Genomic DNA, 20,185 nt, shown 5'->3' with positions numbered 1-20,185 from the left:
TAGTCCAAATCCAAGGATATTAAGTGAATCAATATCTCCTTTACTGTCCAAACGCCCGGGGTATTATGTAATGCATTAACTAACTATCAACCAAACCTTTGATTGCACGAGCTTTGTCTTGAAGTCCTAGCTGTGTATGGCACTGAGTTTTACTTGTTTCAGTGCAAAGGCATTTCTTCTACTATTACCTACCACACACAAATTTCAGTTGTTAATGTTTCTAACGTCTACAGTATGACGCGGTGGGATGCAGACTCGCATCCAACACATCCCAGACAACAAGCTGACACAATACCAATGTCGCAGAGATGTTAAAATAATAAAAACGTCAACCGTCTGAACGGAAGCTTTTTATAGTGCCTAAAAAATGACGTAATACTGGCCTACCATTGGTAAATTAAAATATTTAATCGCCTAACATTAATCTTTTAAAGTGTTATTGATAATTTAGTTTGTGTATCGGCCTATCATTGGACAGTTATATTGTGTGACGTCATTTTTTATAGGCAATATAAAGACTCGAGCCTCGTCTGAATATTTGGGTTATGGTTTAAGTCAGTTAAGTTATTTTAACAGACCCTTCATATGCTTACAATGTATAAATAAATGAAATATTGTTAGTTTCTTGTTGCTGCGCTACTTACCAAAACAATCGTCTATGTTCTAATTATTTTGTAAGAACACTTTATAATTTTGTACCTATATGCTGTGAAAACTTAGTGGGTGAGTGCTCCAACTTTTAATTAAACATTGTTCAAACATACTTTATCATATTACAAATTTACACTTTTATGTAGATACTATCGGCTACACACTTAGAGGCCTCTAGGGGCACTTTAGGGAAGGGGGGCGGGGGGGGGGGGGGAGGTCAGTCGACCCATCACTTTTTCTTTTAATTTTAGTTTTAAAATTATAAAATTAGGGGGAGGGCTTTTTTCCAGTGGCTATTACCACCCATAGTTGTAAACCTTCCCTAAGCCTATAAGATGCATTATTGTAAAGAATAACCATATCAATCTAGCTGTAAATGATATCCTGACTTAAGCTGCAGATAGACAGCTACACATCCTGTTACTTTTATTGAGGCATATTTAAACAGTCTTTATCATTTCAAACCTTACATATGAAGTCTAATATTATTAAAGGAAGCAACTTTAAAACTCTAAATTACAACATTATTTAAGAAAATTTTAATTTAGCATTAGTAAAATTATTTTACTTATAAATATTTCATAGAAATAAATGATAACAATTGTATTAATCATGAATTAATCTCAACATTTGATTTTAACCGCGTTGGGCGCCATTTTGTTTTAGGATATCTTGAATTTCTCTGTTCCATGATAGATCTAGAGGGGTTTGTCCTAAAATAAATTGTTCATTATTGGCAAGCAATTTCAAGTAAACAATAATTTTCTTTATACACTAGCAGCTACGACTACAGGCCTCTAGGGACACTTTAAATATTTAGTATAAAAAGTAAAACTAAAAAATTTAGTTGCGGGATCATTTTTTCTAGGGGTCATGTGGGTAGTGGAACCTACATGCAAAATAGTTACAAACCTTCCCAGACGCAATGAGTCGCTACATTTTAAAGGTTAGCCAAATTTTTTTTTGAGGTAAGCAAGATCCTTTGGTACTTATAAACAGACAGACCGATAGACATCTTGTTACTTTTACACAAGAATTGTAAATTATTTGAAAAGTATGTCTGGTCTGTTCAATGAGATTATGTATTTTAAGTGGAGAATTTAACGAAAACAGTAAAAGTGTCTGACTATGGCGTCAGAAAAAATAAACAATTAACCAATGAGAAGCCAGTATTCACAATGGTAAAATATATAGCGGCCTCTCATTGGTTAATTGTTAATTTTTTCTGACGTCATATTCAGACACTTTTACTGTTTTCGAATTTAACTCCAATATCAGCTGTTTGTGAGATTGTAAGCGATCAAGTAAACTCCCCCCTCCCCTTAATCCAATATACTTATTCATGCAGGGGAGCGGGGATTTTCATCTCCACTAGGCAGTTTAAGGGGAAACCAACGAAGGTATTATCCTCTTGGGATTTTTTCAATATTTGCAGCGCTCGGCGCCGTAGCCTGCCTAGCCGTGGGCGCTTAATCCCTTAGCCTTTAACCTAACCTAACCTAAATTATAGTTCTCTACCAGAGTCATAGTTCAAAGCGGGGAAAGGGGGGGGGGGTGACCAAAATTTTCAAAATTAAAAAAATCTAAGAGGATAACGCCCCAATGAATTTTATGCATTGTTTTACCTCTATTGTCCTTAGCATTTACATCAGCATTGGCATTAATAAGGTTGCTAGCAACCTCAGGCTGGTTAAAATAGGCAGCTAGGTGCAAGGGTCTCATTCCTAAATATTTATAACAAGATTAGTTGTAAAAATAACTTAAGCCTTTCTGACTAAAAAATAACGTTTCCTTTTGTTATTTTCTTACAACCGTAATAAAACGAATAAAAATTCCAATGGTATATGGTATACAATAATTTTATTATAGTTAATTTTCATTATATATTCTAACGTCAGAGCTATCCAAAATGTAGAAAAATAATGTCATGGTAAATATTTTTACATTATATACATCACTTTTTTTGTATGTGTATTAACAACGCTATTTGATATCATAGGCAAAATAATTGGTCAACCATTGAGAGTATTAAAGACAGACGCAAGAGAAAACAAAATTTAAGGCAAAGGGGTTATAATTATCTAAAACTCTACAATACAGATCGAAGACTAATAGACTGACCGACCAAAGACACTTATAGAGTAGCGTCGCTACTGAAATGTTGACCTGTGTTGGTTTTAACATTAACTGGAGCTCCTTTTTGAATTAAATAATCAACAACTTGAATTTGTCCCCAGACAGCTGCAGAATGTAAGGGTGTGCGTCCTTAGCAAAATATACATTTTAGAATAATCATTATAATAAAGTAATAGGATATATGTCTGTATCTGTACTGAAGGATATCGCTAACTACCACCATCTCAAGAGAATCCGCCAAAAATATAATAAAAATATAACTAGCGCCGCTTAGCGGCCGCCGTTAAAATATTTTTTGGTAAACAGTTGATCTTAACATTGATTGAAAAGAAACATTTTACGTGCCCATAGAGGCTTCTAGGAGCGTAACCGATAACTGACATATGTTTCATTTACAGCGAAGCTTCCTGGGAAGGTTTTTAACTATTTTGGTGGTAGGAACCACCACCCTCCTAAATCAAACCTAAAAAAATACCCCCCCCCCTAAAAAAATAAAAGTGTGAGGTGGGTAAAGTAAGTAAAAGTGGGGGGGGGGGGAATTATTAGAAAAAACATTTTCCCAAATGTTTAGTTTTGTTTGTCATATTGTTCCAAAACTTTTTCCCTATTGGTCTATATAAGAGATTAATTTCCTGGACTTTAAATATTAATTTGCTTACCAAAACCACTCCTATTCTCTCTGCTAAGCATAAGGTCTGGTTGTCTGTTCATAATTTCTGTTAATTTGCCAACCTCGCCATTTCTTATGGCAGTTAATAGTTCTTCTGGCATTTCTTAATAAAAACAAATTGATCTTGTGAAGGTGAAGGTTCTTGGTAACGATTATTTCCAAAAATCTTGTAAGGCTGTTAAATTACAAAGGGTGTAATTTATATACAAACAATCTAGATTAGTCATTACTCAAAAATGCACAGTTATCAGTGCATGTAAATGCGCTAAAAAAAAGACTAATTTTCCATGTTTATCATAGGATCTTGGCTAATACAGATTGTTTAAAGGCCTTCATAGATTTTTGGAGATAACCGTTACCAGGAATATTTTACAGTGAACTGCACTAGATCCAAAACAATAATAATGTTATCCATCGTATGCGCAGAATTATCAAGAATGTTCCAGGGAGGTAGAGACATTGGGCTATTTATTACAATAGTCCCCAAAGTTTTATAATAACGTTTTCTTATTCGTTGGCTTAACAACTTTAGGGACTATCAATAAATTTTGATAGTTTGTTTATTTAACTTGAGCGTCCAAACGTTTCAACCACTACTTGTAATCTACAGGAGGCGTAATCTTGTAAATAATCAACGGGGATGTATATTAATTTATCGACCATTGTCTTATCCCTTTAGATCCCTGGGAGGTTTCTCTCAAAGTACGAGTCAAACAGAAAAAAACCCTAGATAATAAAATAGTTTTACCTATTGAAGTAGATGCAGCTTTTGTCAACATTATACCTTAATCAAAAAAATATTAAACATTTTTTATCATATATAAAATATTTGTATCATTGCTTTGCTATTATTGGATTAACGCAATTGAAAATACTATAAATAATGTACTTTAATAAAAACTTGATTGGTTGTTTCAAACTAGCAGTGTCCAAACTTTCAAAAGAAAATATTAACTCACATCAGGGGTAATTTTGTCTATCATCATTGTGAATTTATACCAATTTATCGTCCATTGTCTTTTCCCTGTGTATTTGTAAAGCTTCAATTGGGTTAGGTTAAGTAGTTCCAAACAGTTGCGTGCAGAGGATTTCCTACCCCTTTAATTAGAAAGTCATTAGATGTTAGGGGCGCAACTGCTAGTGTTTATTATATATATATTATTTTTTCTAATAAGAACGTAATGAAAAATAGTTTACATACCTAAATTGCAGATAAATACCAATAAAATTGTAAATCTAACCATATTAATAAACATATTAAATATTTCTGTAATATATGTAAATAAATAATAATTTTACATAAATCCGTAGCAAAAACAAAATTGTTGCTATAATAAGTATGACAACATCCATAAAAGCGAAGATCTAATATCAAATTATATTACAAACGAATATGAACACTTGAAAAGTATTAAAACTTAATATTAAATAGAATTATATAAAATAAGCCCAAACAAATTGCATAGAAATAACATAACAACAGTCTTAAAATTGAGTACCTTGTTGTCCTAGAAATCATGGTTAAAAGATTAGATTAATACTAAGATTATATCATATACAAAGAATAAAAAAATCAGTCTGCTTTAAATGGACATAAGAACTCCCTGAAAACAATTATAAAGTTGCTACGGTTTTTTAGTCATACCAAACTGTTATAGGAATCACTATGCAAATTTCTAAAGAATAATTCTAACATGTCTAAATCAATGATAAAAATTAGCTGTATGCAAGAACTGTTTCTCTAAAACAATGATGGCCACAAATTTGTTTATGTTCTTAACTTGTAACTGGTTCATACATAACTGACTGAAATATGAATGCATAATACATATATATTAGATAATTGTATAAAAATCTATTTAATTTGAAATGTATTATTTTAGATTTTAAATTAAACTGACTCGAATTTTTTTTTCATGTTGGCGTAATCCCTCAATAGAAGCTTATAAAACTGAGAATCAGTGAAGTGAATATAATTTTCTTACATAAGCTTTCATTATTCAACATTTCAACTTGTATAACACACATAAATTCTCTAAATGCCGTGTTGTATAAAGGGATACAGGGGTAGGACAATGTATGGCATTTTTTCCAGTGCTTTCACACAATGTACCTAATTGAGAAATCATACCAACTTTAAACTAAATTGAAAATAAGGATGGGGGTAGTTTTTTCGTATTTTGTTTTACTAGGTCATGTCATACTGGGTACAATATATTCCCGCAGGGTAAGGGTATAGCAGGTATTATTATCAATAATATCCCCGTGTTTCAATTCATAAAGAAAAATATGGAATTATGTATATGCTATTCTTGTTTTTTTTTAAACTAGCGGTTGAATAAAATTATACAAAAATTAAAACAAAAATAGACATTCCCCCTACTTTAACTATTTATGTAGCGCATCTGACATAGCAGCAGTAGGAACCATTTTTAACGTCTTTAGTTTTGACGCGGTGCCGGCCCGAGATTCGAACCTATCATCTTCCCGACGATGAGCGGATGCGCTACGTGTTGAGCCACGGTCGCGGGTATTGGACTGCTTTAAATAAATGTATATAATTATTTAAATTAATCTAAATTCTTATTTATATGTTATACGTAAAAAAAATAATAATAACAAAATTACTTTCATCAAAACATTAGAAAATACCAATTTTTTTACATAATTGAAAAATATTTTTTTTATAATCAAATTCGACGTATTTTTTTCTCCGAAAAGATAAAATGAAAACAAGATACATAAGTATATAGCGCAGCCACACTATAGGTATTTCTATCCGAATGAAATTTTTAGTTAACCGCAAAAATAAACATTGTAAAGATTCGCTCACCTGAGCTTTACATAAGGAAAGACAGAAGAACAGACGGTTAGTAACATTTAAAGCGTAGCATCACTTCTTAAAAATTTGCTAAAATCTCAGAGAGAGAGGGGACAATGGGCTGTTTATTACACTAGTCCCCAAAGTTAAATAATAACGTTTTCTTATTGGTTGACTTTACATCTTTGAGGTAATCATCGAATTTTGATTAGTTCATAGTTGAGTGTTCAGACGTTTCAAACACTAATTTAAATATAAAACCGGTTTAATTTTGTGTATAACCATTGGGAATGTAAGTACATCAATTATCGGTCATTGTCTTATCCCTTCAGATCCATGTAAAAACTTGTCAAATCTATTAATCTGACCAGCTTCCTATGTACATGACTGTCCTTTTTCATTCGTTGCTACTCAAACAAATGATAACATGCATATGTAGCAAAGCACAAAAAAAGCATGGATGGACTTGTACAGAGTGATAGCATATGTTTATTGGTCATAAATATTGTGGATGAGGACAGGACAGAAAAACACGAGACCTTCACATATAAATTTATGACATACTGACGGACCAAGTAAGTTGTATCTAGGTTGCTCTTTTGAAAGGGGTATTTTTAAGAACAAATCAGCAGTCTGTCTTAATTACCATCCGAGAAAATCATATTTCCCTAAAAAAAGTCCCCATAGTTGGTAAGCCAAAAATGAGCTAGAAAAAGTTATTATAAAACTTTGGGTACTAGTGTAATAAACATCCCAATATTGACCTCCTCCCACCCTGACATATTCTAAAGGAAAAATTTAAAAGAAATAAAGTTCAAGGAAGGTACATATCTTAGGAGGAGATGTAGTTTTAGAATTGTTTTGCAGAGTATAATCACAATAAAGTTTAATCTCTTATTTTCCTCCCAAAGTGCTGCGATTGTATGGTATAATTATATTTTTAGGACCTAGTAAATTTTTGGTGTGACACCAATTCCGCAAAGCAAAACAACCATACTTGTGCAACAAAAAAATATCCTGAAATTGCAATATTATGTCTGTGTAAGCCCAACAAATGAACATTAACACTATTTTGTGAATGAAAAAATGACAATATTGTCTAGTAGAAACTGTTACAACCTTACATAAAAACTAAAGGATGTTTGTCTGTGTGTACGAAGGATCACGTTAACTTTATGAAGGATGAAGCTATATTATTCTCCTTTACAAAGAAGATTTTCATAAGTCCTGATCTCCCAAGAAAAATCCCCCCTACATTCAAAAAAAATTAAATCAAAAATGGGGTTTAAGGCCTAATAGGGGCGTATCCGCTAGTTATTTATTAATTTAAACATTAATTAAATTAAACAATCCTATTATATAAAGTAGCAACGTTTTTGGTTTGTTTACTCTTTAAGATCTCACTAACCACAGAACTATAAATTTCTCCATACCAGAGAAGTTTCAACGGACATAGCCTTATTATAGAATAGCTTTGCTACTAAACAAAATTAGGCATCAATGCGGAAGTGATATAACACCTGAGGAGTTCTGTGAGTGCACATTATCAAATTAAAACCTGCTTTTGTTGACTTTCTTGATTAATTAAATTAAAGATAATTCAAACTTTACCCAGGGCATAACTTTCATGTTAGGCTGGCCTAGCTAGGTTAGGCTAAAAGGAACATCCATGGTAAAATAGAACACAATTTTTTAAAAAAATCAACTATTATCACATCAAATCATAGACATCTTTCCGCTGATATTAAAATGAACAATTTTAATATTATAACTAGTTTTGTTATCTCAGGGGGGCTGATGGTCCGGGCTAACAAAACTGGTTTTTTATTCATATTATTTTTATTTCAACATTCTTTGAAAATTGTCTGCAATACAATATGGCTGAGAACTGGTTCTAATCCAGTGGATATTAATCAGTTTCGACCCACAAAATTACCCCTTCTGTAGATTAAAATTATTGGTTGAAAAGTTTGAACACTCATCTTATTAACCAACCAATCAAAATTTAGTATATGTCCGCAAAGTTGTTAAGCCAACGAATAATAAAACATTAGTATAAGAATCCGGTGGATAGAACCGGTTCTCATCCATACGAAAAAACTATGTCTAGCATCGTATTATATCCAGCTTTCTACGAATATAAAAATGTACAATCATAGGTTAAAACTATTTTTTTAGCCCGTGCCTTCGGCACCTCGGGGCTAAAAAAAAACTGGTTTTAATCTTATAATTGTACATTCTATATCCGCGGAAAGCTGTTTATAATACGATGCGAGAAATAACTATTTCATTTATCATGAATGTTCCGTTTAAAGAAGTAGAGCTTTTACGAAATTAGAATATTATACAGTACTGGCTTGGATTTGAAATTTAGTTATCAGGGCTCGGCATCAGATCGTTATCTGCAATTTAAACCCTTTTGGCAGAAATGTTAAATAGATAAGAGCCCAGTTCACAAAAGACAAAGGTCGACCTCTGGAAATTTTAGGTCGACCTATAGAAGCTTTAGTTTGAACAAATAAGTTGATGTTTTAAGGTCGGTCAATAAATAAAAAAATGTTAAATGACAATAATGTAATAAATAATATGTTAATTTTAAATGTTGAACCAACCCTATCCAGTAATATTTAATCAAATGTCTCCCCTAATTTGCAGAGATATTCTAATTTTAAAAAAATAAATAAAAATAAAGAAAATTTAAAGAATTTTATCCACAAATGTGATTAACCATTTTTCAGTACCCAAAGATTAATAACCATGATATCTTATTTATTGCCTCATAAAACTTTGGGTGCTAATATAAAGTTTTGATTGGTTGGTTTAAACAAATAATTCAAATCTACAGAAGGGTAATATTTGTTTATCATCATTGGTGATGCATATCAAATCATCATCCATTGTCTTATCCCTTATAATCCCTGTAAATTGTAGACATTTTTACCACATGATGTACAAATAATCTGAATACGCATACTCAAGCTTTAAAGATATTTTAATATATGTATTGTTGCTAGCCCCTAGTTTTTATGGGCCGGAAGAGAAGGTCACGAAATTAGACTAAATCCATCTTAACAAGGATGACAACATCCATAAAAGCGAATCACTAAAACGGACATTAACACTGTAGTTTCAGAACTGAATAATCAGAATATAAAAATAAGAATCGAAGCAATATTGTAAGTAAATTTGTTGAAAAACTACTTGATACAGGATGGACATACTTACATTTTTAGGACTTGATTATAGAAATGCTTTGCTAGTAACATTATACTTTGTTGTCCCAGGAATTAATATACAAAGAATCAGATCAATCGGATAATTAGATCACATAAAAATTTGTTGTTAAAAAAGTAAAAAAAACCAACATGTTTAAAATGGACGTACGGGCATTCTGGTTTGATTATAGAGTTGCTACGCTTTCTTAATCGTACCTAACTACTAAAGGAATCACTATGCAAAGTCGATAGAACAATTCTAATATGCCTAAATTAACGAAAAAAGCTATCCGTCACGGACGTACGGACAGACCGACCCTGATTATAGAAAAGCTCTGCTTTTAAATTTTTTATAAAACTTTCATGTAAAGTGAAACTCATTCGAAACAGCAATTTCGAGATCTAAAGCTTCAGACAAAAAAAATCAGTACTGCAGAACCGATATGGTTCTCCTTTACAGTGAAGATTGTATGAGGTTCAAGGTAAGTAAATCAATATTTTTGGGGAGGGTACCGCTACCCTTTCTATGAGATTTCGCTCCTGGAAAAGTAACCCCTTAAATGTTTAAAACATAAATGTAAATAGGTGGCCTAGAGGTATTATTGGGCGTAGCCACTAGTTTTAGTATAATATAACAGAAAATGATAAATATTTTTAAAAGACTGACCTCTATAAATGGATATGAATATATGAAAGTAGGGTAAAATTGGCACTACGAGGCATCTGTGGACACAGTAAAACATTTCTTAATTGGATACATAGAATAATATAGAAAGTTCCCGCTTTGGTCTTAGGTAAAAACATTCCAAAATCGACCCAAAATAGTACCCAATGTAACCTAACCCAACTTGATCTAAAGTAATACACAATAAAGGAAGAACACCCCTCACCCCACCCCGTGCACCATATTTAAACATTTATTTTAAAAATAAGAGTGAGGTGTTGTGCTTAACACGCAGATCTTAGTATCTAAAAATATTTCTAAAGAAGTTGTATCAACTTTTTTTTTTATAGCTAGCCGGTTCTTTTAGTAAGTAGTAGATGTAAAATTTTTCATAGAATTCAGATATGCAATCGTTTTTTTTGTAGACCTCTTATTTTTTAAGTAATTTAAGTTTTTTAAAAAAATAATTAAGTCGGTTTTAAGGTACTAAAACGCAACAAAATAAAAGAAGAAAATGGTCAGTAAGAACAAAAATAGTAAGATCTTTAATTTGACACCTTACTTTTAAAATTCTGTTGAGTAATTATTGAAAAAATCTATTTTTTTAACCTCGGTATAATAAAAACTTTAGACCTAAATATTTTCTCAAACAGACATAAAAAACATGGGTTCATATATACCTTTAGAATCAGAAAAATATTACGAATCCATTGTAAGCAAAATTGAAAAAAATAAAAAAATTAAAAAATTAAAGAAATGGCCAATTATTTTTTTTGTTCAGGCAACACTATTGTCTTCACTTTTTTACCCCCTCTTTACCCCCTCTTTACCCCCTTCCCATTTTTATACTCAATTGAAGAATTAAGACGTTGCCTGTACAATATAATATGATATTTTCTTATAATTCCTTTTATTGTAGTTTATATACTATATTGTAAACTTTTTTTTTCAATTTTGCTTACAATGGATTCGTAATATTTTTCTGATTCTAAAGGTATATATGAACCCATATTTTTTTATTTGTGAAATAATAAAATTAAGTTCAAAGTTTTTATTCTCGTGGGTTTAAAAAAATCGATTTTTTCAATAATTACCTGACAGAATTGAAAAAGTAAGGTGTCAAATTAAAGATCTTACTATTTTTGTTCATAATGACCATTTTCTTTCTTTTTTTTGTTGCATTTTAGTACCTTAAAATCGACTTAATTTTTTTTTTTTTAAACTTAAATTACTTAAAAAATAAGAGGTCTACAAAAAAACCGATTGCATATCTGAATTCTATGAAAAATTTTACATCTACTACTTACTAAAAGAACCGGCTAGCTATAAAAAAAAATAGTTGATACACCTTCTTTAAATTTTACAAAGATTTTTTAAAAACATTAAAAATTACAATTATTATAAATAGGCAAATACAATAATACATATGTATAATTTTTCCCAAAAAAAAATTTTCAGGAGTAAACTATTTTCCCTCTAGCTACAGTATTTAATGTAGATAAATAAATATTGAAAGCTACATTTATTATATTAATGTTTTTACTAACTTTAATTCAGAGTTTATTACCTTCTGGTAAAAAGATGTGTGTTTATGTTATATTGAAAGAGAAATAAATAAATTCCAAGGGGGTCTGTGTGTCTTTTCCCCATTTCCCTAAAGTAATAGGTGTTTAGGCATATTGCGAATATGTTTTATTAATTTATAAAAGAATAAAGGTCTATTTATAAAATTAACAGGATAATTACTTTTTTTTCTACAACAAAAAAAAACTCACTTACCAGTGAAGCGATAATGTTCTCTGTAAATATAATGTTCTCTCAGGATAATGTACAGGGAAGGTAATAACTATTTTGAAGTAGAGTACCTTCACCCTTCTTTTAAAAACAAAGGGGCGTAGCCAATACCCTTATAATAATGAAACAGGATGTCTAGGTGTTTGTAAGTTTGTACCAAAGGATCTCGCTAACTGCTGAACAGATCGGGTTCTCCTTAACAGGGTAGCTTCACATATTTCCCGGGAAGGTTTATAACTGTTTTTGGGGAAGGGTACAACCACCCTCCCCAGAGAAATCTACAAAAATAAAAAAACGCCGCCCTGCGGACATTTTTGCTAGATAAAAACATAACCAACACAATCTATCAGCGAAAAAAAATATTTTTGGTAAATAGCAGATTTTAAAATAGATTGAGAAAAAAAATTTACGTGTCCCTAGAGGCCTCTAGGGGCGTAGCCGCTAGTAATAATATAATATAGTTTAAAAATGAAAGATTTCAATAATGCTAGTTGGTTTTTCTCCTTGTGCCTAACCCCTGCGGTGCCCTGAGGGGCTACCCAGTACCCATCAACACCCAAACTAACATGATTTAAAGAAAGTGTCGTCATAAAAATAAGTCTATTGTCCATTTCTTTTGAGGGGTTTTCCTTTAACACTTCTCCACTTATCCTTCCTTTTTAGATGTATTTTATGACGTTACACATGACACTTTCCACTGTCCACTGCACTGCACTTGCGGGATTCTGTACTCGATAAGACACTTTTGAGAAAAAAAAACGCCAATCCTGTAACTAAAATTTTGATGTATCCCTAAATGTAGGCCCTATATAATGTATGTAGACCACGGAAAGGCCCTAAATCATTGTATACACTTGCCTAAAGTCCCCTAAGTTTCACATAGGCAAGATAATTCTAAATTATTTTAAAAGTAAAGCTTTTCTATAATTTGGGTTAGTCCGTCTGTCTGTTTGTAACGGATTATATAATTTTTTTTGAACAAGATGGAATTGTCATAACGATTTCAAACGTTGCATAATGATTCATGTAACAGTTAAGTTTAGAAAGCGTATCATCTCTATAATGCATACCTTACGTCTATTTAAAACATGTTGATTTTTATTTTTTAAAAGCGAAGCTTTTCTATAATTAGGGAGCTTTCATCGCTTTTAGCTTTTTAGGCAAGTTAGAATTGTTCTATTGATTTCAGACTTCGCATGATGATTCCTGAAGTAGTTAGGTACGATTTAGAAAGCGTAGCAACTCTATAATCAAACCAGAATGTCCGTACGTCCATTTTAAACATGTTGATTTTTAACTTTTTAAAAACAATTTTTTAAGTGATATAATCATCCGATTGATCTAATTTTTGGAGTACTGATTCCTATTACAATTAGGTACAAGATTACAAGCGAAGCATCTCTATAATCGAGTCCTAAAAATGTCAGTATGTCCTTAAACAGAATTCTGTATTTCAAGAAGTTTTGCAACAAATATACGTATAAGTTTGTCAAAACTTTTATGTTTTTATTTTGTAAATTCAGTTCTGACACTCTATAAGGGTTAATGTTCGTCTGTCATACCGTTTCAGAGCTTCGCTTTTATGGATAGTGTCATCCTTGTTTGACAACAATTTTTGCATGATATGATTAACCTATTTATCTGATTTTTTTAAATTATCATTCCTAGGACAACAAGAAACAATATCATAAGCGAAGCATCTCTATAAAAATGTCTTAAAAATGTGAGTATGCCCTTAAACAGAGTCTCAAATGTATGCAATTTTGCAAAAATTTGTTATACAATTTTGTTTAGACTTAAATATAGATATTTTGCTTATTAAGCTCTGACATTCCACAAGTGTTAATGGTCGTTTGTCCTAACGTCTGATTTTAGATATTCGCTTTTATGGATGTTGTTTATGATGAAAATGTTATTACATTTATTATCATTGTACTTTGAAACCTAAAATGTTATATGCTGCCTAATTTCACCAAATTTTACTAGAAATTAGGCCACTTTCCAGTATTACAAACATAATTTCAGTTTTGTTTATGTTTAATTTTGTGACAGATTAGTTTTTGTAAAAATGTTGGCGGAGTTACACTAGTGCTTTGTTTATATTATTCATTTTACACATATAATGTTATTATACAGGGTACCCAAGCATTTTACACATATAGTATCATTATACAGGGTACCCAAGCTTTTTACACATAGAGTATTATTATACAGGGTACCCAAGCATTTTACACATATAGTATCATTATACAGGGTACCCAAGCTTTTTACACATAGAGTATTATTATACAGGGTACCCAAGCTTTTTACACATATAGTATTATTATACAGGGTACCCAAGCTTTTTACACATATAGTATTATTATACAAGGTACCCAAGCTTTTTACACATATAGTATTATTATACAGGGTACCCAAGCTTTTTACACATTTAGTATTTTTATACAGGGTACCCAAGCTATTTACACATATAGTATTATTATACAGGGTACCCAAGCTTTTTACACATAGAGTATTATTATACAGGGTACCCAAGCATTTTACACATATAGTATTATTATACAGGGTACCCAAGCTTTTTACACATAGAGTATTGTTATACAGGGTACCCAAGCATTTTACACATAGAGTATTATTATACAGGGTACCCAAGCTTTTTACACATAGAGTATTATTATACAGGGTACCCAAGCTTTTTACACATATAGTATTATTATACAGGGTACCCAAGCATTTTACACATAGAGTATTATTATACAGGGTACCCAAGCTTTTTACACATAGAGTATTATTATACAGGGTACCCAAGCTTTTTACACATATAGTATTATTATACAGGGTACCCAAGCATTTTACACATATAGTATTATTATACAGGGTACCCAAGCTTTTTACACATAGAGTATTATTATACAGGGTACCCAAGCTTTTTACACATATAGTATTATTATACAGGATACCAAAGCTTTTTACACATATAGTATTATTATACAGGGTACCCAAGCTTTTTACACATAGAGTATTATTATACAGGGTACCCAAGCTTTTTACACATTTAGTATTTTTATACAGGGTACCCAAGCTATTTACACATGTAGTATTATTATACAGGGTACCCAAGCTATTTACACATTTAGTATTTTTATACAGGGTACCCAAGCTTTTTACACATATAGTATTATTTTACAGGGTACCCAAGCTTTTTACACATATAGTATTATTATACAGGGTACCCAAGCTTTTTACACATATAGTATTATTATACAGGGTACCCAAGCTATTTACACATTTAGTATTTTTATACAGGGTACCCAAGCTTTTTACACATAGAGTATTATTATACAGGGTACCCAAGCTTTTTACACATAGAGTATTATTATACAGGGTACCCAAGCATTTTACACATAGAGTATTATTATACAGGGTACCCAAGCATTTTACACAAAGAGTATTATTATACAGGGTACCCAAGCTTTTTACACATATAGTATTATTATACAGGGTACCCAAGCTTTTTACACATATAGTATTATTATACAGGGTACCCAAGCTTTTTACACATATAGTATTATTATACAGGGTACCCAAGCATTTTACACATTTAGTATTTTTATACAGGGTACCCAAGCTTTTTACACATAGAGTATTATTATACGGGGTACCCAAGCATTTTACACATATAGTATTATTATACAGGGTACCCAAGCTTTTTACACATAGAGTATTATTATACAGGGTACCCAAGCATTTTACACAAAGAGTATTATTATACAGGGTACCCAAGCTTTTTACACATATAGTATTATTATACAGGGTACCCAAGCTTTTTACACATAGAGTATTATTATACAGGGTACCCAAGCTTTTTACACATATAGTATTATTATACAGGGTACCCAAGCATTTTACACATTTAGTATTTTTATACAGGGTACCCAAGCTTTTTACACATAGAGTATTATTATACGGGGTACCCAAGCATTTTACACATATAGTATTATTATACAGGGTACCCAAGCTTTTTACACATATAGTATTATTATACAGGGTACCCAAGCTTTTTACACATAGAGTATTATTATACAGGGTACCCAAGCTTCTAACACATAGAGTATTATTATACAGGGTACCCAAGCTTTTTACACATATAGTATTATTATACAGGGTAACCAAGCTTTTTCATTATCAATTAAAGCTTTGGATCTGGTGCAGTTTATGGTAAAATGTTCTTGGGATCGATTATCTAAAAGAATATTAACTTTAAAGACTGCTAGACGAAGTCTAATCGCGCATTTATGTGAACTGCAAGAAAACTGTGCATTATTATAGATTATTTGTAGGCCTTCTTATGCTAGTTAAAATGCAATGCGAATAAATGGACAGTAAATTTATATACACTTCAATTATGACAAACAAATTTACCTCTTATGTAGATTAAAATTATTGGTTGAAAACTTTAAACAGTAATATTTTAAACTCAACCAATTTAAATTTTATAAAAAGTACTCAAAGATTTTAGGCTAACTTGGTTATAAAATTTTGGATACCATTGTTTTTTCAGTACGATGTCCCTCACTTTATTTGATTACGTGTAAAGAGTCAGTGAAGACTTGAGCCACCCTGTATAACTTTATATTTATACTTTTTATAGAGTCATTCAACTTTATATGCCTATGAGGAAAACTTTTTAGGGCTGTATGTGTTCAAAATTCTTTACATTTAAATTTTTTTTTTTTGTAGTATGACAATGGTGGAAAATATCTAAAGTACGGCTTAGAAACTGGTTATAGCTAGAGGCCTATATTGGAACTTGAGATGGGGGGAGTGGAGGGTTGAAGTCAAACTCGCCCTCTTTTAAGATATAAGTTTTAAAAAAAGGAAATGGGTTATAATTTTTTAAGAAAGGAAGGTTTATTTTTTTCTAGGTGTGATCTTTTTTGATATTATGGTGGTACACTCAACAAAAACAGATTTAAACCTACCCACCACCTATGTTTTAAAGGAGAACCATATCGGTTCATCGGAAAGTGAGATCCTTCATTAGACACAGAAAGATATCCTGTTACTTTTATATAAGGATTAATCAATAAAATATGATAAAAGCTTATGTATCTATGGTCATGTTACTGTGTATTTATGTTTGGTTTTAAAAAGCATTCACTAATCAAAATTATCTTTAGACAGATTTTTAATTTTTAGACCAAATTTATTATTTTAAGCTTAGATTGGACAGTCCTTTAGAATGTAAACTTGATTTTCATTAATGCAAAATTATGAATAATTACTTCTCGTCAAATTAATTATGTCGGCGAGATGGGAAAATTCAAAGTTGGTGATGTATTGTTTATCAGAGAGAGAGAGAGAGAGGGGACAATGGGCTGTTTATTACAATAGTCCCCAAAGTTTTATGATAAAGTTTTCTTATTCATTGGTTTAACAACTTTGGGGACTTTAGTGAATTTTGATTTGTTGGTTCATTAAGTTGGGTGTTCAAACGTTTCAATCACTAATTTTTATTTACAGAGGAGGTGATTTTGTGCATCATTATTGGGTATGTACATCAATTTATCGGCCATTGTCTTATCCCTTCAGATCCCAAATTATTTATAATAATTTAATTTGTTTTAAAATAAGGATGATAACATCCATAGTAGCTAAGCTCTAATTTCAAATTGTAAATCAAATAAAAAATAACACTTGTAGAATGTCGGAACTTAAAAAGAAGAATATTAGTTAATTTAATAGGCTCAACTAAAATTTATATATGTATGTATAAATTTCTTAAATACAAGATTATGTATTTTTTGGACATACTTAATTTTAGGACTTGATTATAATAGAGCTTAAATTCAAATCCATAATTGTTTCCTAGTAGTTATTGAGATCTTAAGCTTTAGACAAAACCGTACTACTTTACATAATAGGATATATTTTCGATTCGTCAATAAACTCTGAGTTGCGAACTTACAATGGTTAATTATGCCTAGAAGTGGAAGTTTTCCTAAAATAGTTACTCTACCGACAGTCTTTTTCCGTGCTTTCCCTAGAAGTAAACAGCGAGCACGGAACACCCACGCCTCAACCACCCCTTGAATTTTTAATAATTCTAAATAGGGGGGGGGGGGATATCATGCCCCCGGAGGCATGCAACTAATATAACACTAACAGAAGAAGGCCCCCTCCGCCCCCCATAATTTTGATTTATTTAGAAATAAACTTGCAAAATGCAAAATGTCAGCTACTTTTAATGTCCTTGTTAAAATTAAACTAAAAATATTTTCATATGAATTCTAGTGAAATATTTAAAATGTTATTTATAATACTACTTTTCTACCTCACTGTGGCCAAAGCTCAATTAGGAGGTAAGCATTTTATTAATAGCGCAGCTACTCTACAAAAAAAAGGTAGTTCTGAACGTCAGTCCGTAAGTTTACTATGATTGTTGATTACCGAAATGGATTTATTATTACTTGGATCTTACACCATATTTTCATATTCTATAATAAAGTGAACTCTGTAGCGGGCTAATATAACGATCTAATAACGATCTAATTGTGCTCAATAAAAGACTGAATCGATTGAGTTCTTTACTTTATGGGAGTTGCTAGAGGGGCAGTTGCTAGCAGGAATAAGGTATAGCCAATACGCGAAATAAATCTAAAATAATATTTGGAGATTAGATATAAATTCGTTAATTCTACTAAGTGTTATCCCCCAAAGACAGCTGAAAATCAAATATAGGTTTCGTGATTTTTTTCCGAATTAATTTTGTTGTTGGTATATCTATATGTTTAACTTCTCTAGTTGCGCTACTACGTGTTACCATGTTATTGTTTTAATATCCTTTAACCAAACAACTGTTTTGATTACAGCAAGGTTTAATATATTGTTATTCCAATCTTTATTTACATAAAATGCAACCCTATCAAGGATGATAATATCAAAACAGCTGAGCTCAATAATTAAAACCGTCGGATTAACGAATAATATAAAGCTTAGAAACTTAAAATTTCATTAAAATTATAATACTCAAATGAATAGGATAATTTGATCATGTAAATATTGGTGCTTTGTTTTATATGAACGACGGACTTAAAAGAGGGATTAAAGAGTTGCTACGCTTTGCAAATTGTACCTCAATGTTACAGGAATTATCAATTCCAATAGGCCAATATTAACTATCAGAGCTATCCGTCAAAGACAATCGGACATACCTTGAGAATAGAAAAGTAATTTATTAATATGTGTAGAATTGCATTAATATCTTACTCAGGGGAAATTTTCACTATTTATTTGTCCCTATAGATAAATTTACATTAGAGATTAAATATCTAATAGTATTAACAAGGACAACTATGTCCATAAAAAGAGAGACATTGAAAATAGAACAGCAAAGTATAATTGAAGGTTTATTATGGCATGGCCACCACAAAATAAAGGAGAGGTAAAGAACGTCCAAACTTTTTATTTGAGATGGGGATGGGGGGTATTGTTATATTAGCCAACTGGGAGTAACGTTATTATAGAGAATCTCTCACAATATCCACGGATTCTATATCCATTGCTAAATAGTCTAAATCAACTCTGTTTAATTCCAACACGCTCAAACATAGGAAATGTAAAACAATAATTAAAAGCCTTGCTGCAAAGGAAAAAGCTTTTCAGGGAGGTAGGAATGGGAGATTGGACTGTAAATCACACTAGTACCCAAAGTTTAAGACCACGTTATATCATTCGTTGGCTTTAAAAAATTGGTACTTTATTGACTTTAATTGGTTGATTTCAAACAAGTAGTGTCTAAACTTTTCTACAAAAAGGGTATTTGTGTTTATTATCATTGGGGATAGGTAAAAATTATCAATTAACTTATCCCCTAATCTCCCTGAAGAATCTAAACAACAATAATGCATTTGGAAATGCAAAATTTAAATTAAGAAAGATGTCAAGAACTCTTCCTGGCAAAATATATTGTGTTTAAAATTTGAGTGACACTTTTAATGAAAAGCTGCTCATTGTTGATTAATATCTAATAAAATATCTTACATTCTCTATCTTTCTTTTTCTCTACTATGGCAGCTGAAAATCTGCTATTTTTTTGTGCTTCGCTAATTATGGATTTTGTCATCTTTTTTTATTAGAGTATTGGTTTTAATTATATTAGTAGGATTATTGGCAGTGGTAAACAGAGAATGAAATAAAAAAAGACAATAAATGCGGAGGGGGAGCATAGGCTT

General features: G+C 31.3%; 2 protein-coding genes across 2 annotated transcripts in view; one reads left to right on the top strand and one right to left on the bottom strand.

The window, feature by feature from the left end:
• Positions 1-1,197: 1,197 nt before the first annotated feature.
• LOC145320262 (poly [ADP-ribose] polymerase tankyrase-2-like) lies at positions 1,198-4,738 on the bottom strand. Its single transcript, XM_080162691.1, has 6 exons — positions 4,659-4,738; positions 4,206-4,241; positions 3,447-3,560; positions 2,818-2,916; positions 2,277-2,375; positions 1,198-1,364 (listed from the first exon to the last, which is right to left on the bottom strand). Exons 1-6 carry the CDS (start codon positions 4,711-4,713, stop codon positions 1,288-1,290), a joined length of 480 nt encoding a protein of 159 aa, XP_080018817.1. The 5' UTR covers positions 4,714-4,738; the 3' UTR covers positions 1,198-1,287.
• Positions 4,739-18,242: 13,504 nt separating this feature from the next.
• LOC145318849 (uncharacterized) overlaps positions 18,243-20,185 on the top strand; it is an 80,168-nt gene continuing 78,225 nt past the window's right edge. Inside the window, exon 1 of the mRNA XM_080160509.1 lies at positions 18,243-18,313. Coding sequence (XP_080016635.1) covers positions 18,259-18,313 — 55 coding nt within the window. The 5' untranslated portion in view covers positions 18,243-18,258. The remainder of the gene's footprint in view (positions 18,314-20,185) is intronic.

The sequence above is a fragment of the Acartia tonsa genome, chromosome 5, assembly GCF_053477335.1.
Source record: "Acartia tonsa isolate MP-2025a chromosome 5, ASM5347733v1, whole genome shotgun sequence".
NCBI lineage: Eukaryota > Metazoa > Arthropoda > Copepoda > Calanoida > Acartiidae > Acartia > Acartia tonsa.
This window is presented reverse-complemented; position numbering and strand designations above follow the sequence as displayed.

Coding starts and splice junctions, on each gene's coding strand:
- LOC145320262 (XM_080162691.1), bottom strand. CDS start 4,713: ATGTTTATTAATATGGTTAGATTTACAATTTTATTGGTATTTATCTGC. Junction 3,561..4,205: donor AGCTGCATCTACTTCAATAG/GTAAAACTATTT, acceptor GTTTTTATTAAG/AAATGCCAGAAGAACTATTA. Junction 2,917..3,446: donor AGAGAATAGGAGTGGTTTTG/GTAAGCAAATTA, acceptor TATTTTGCTAAG/GACGCACACCCTTACATTCT.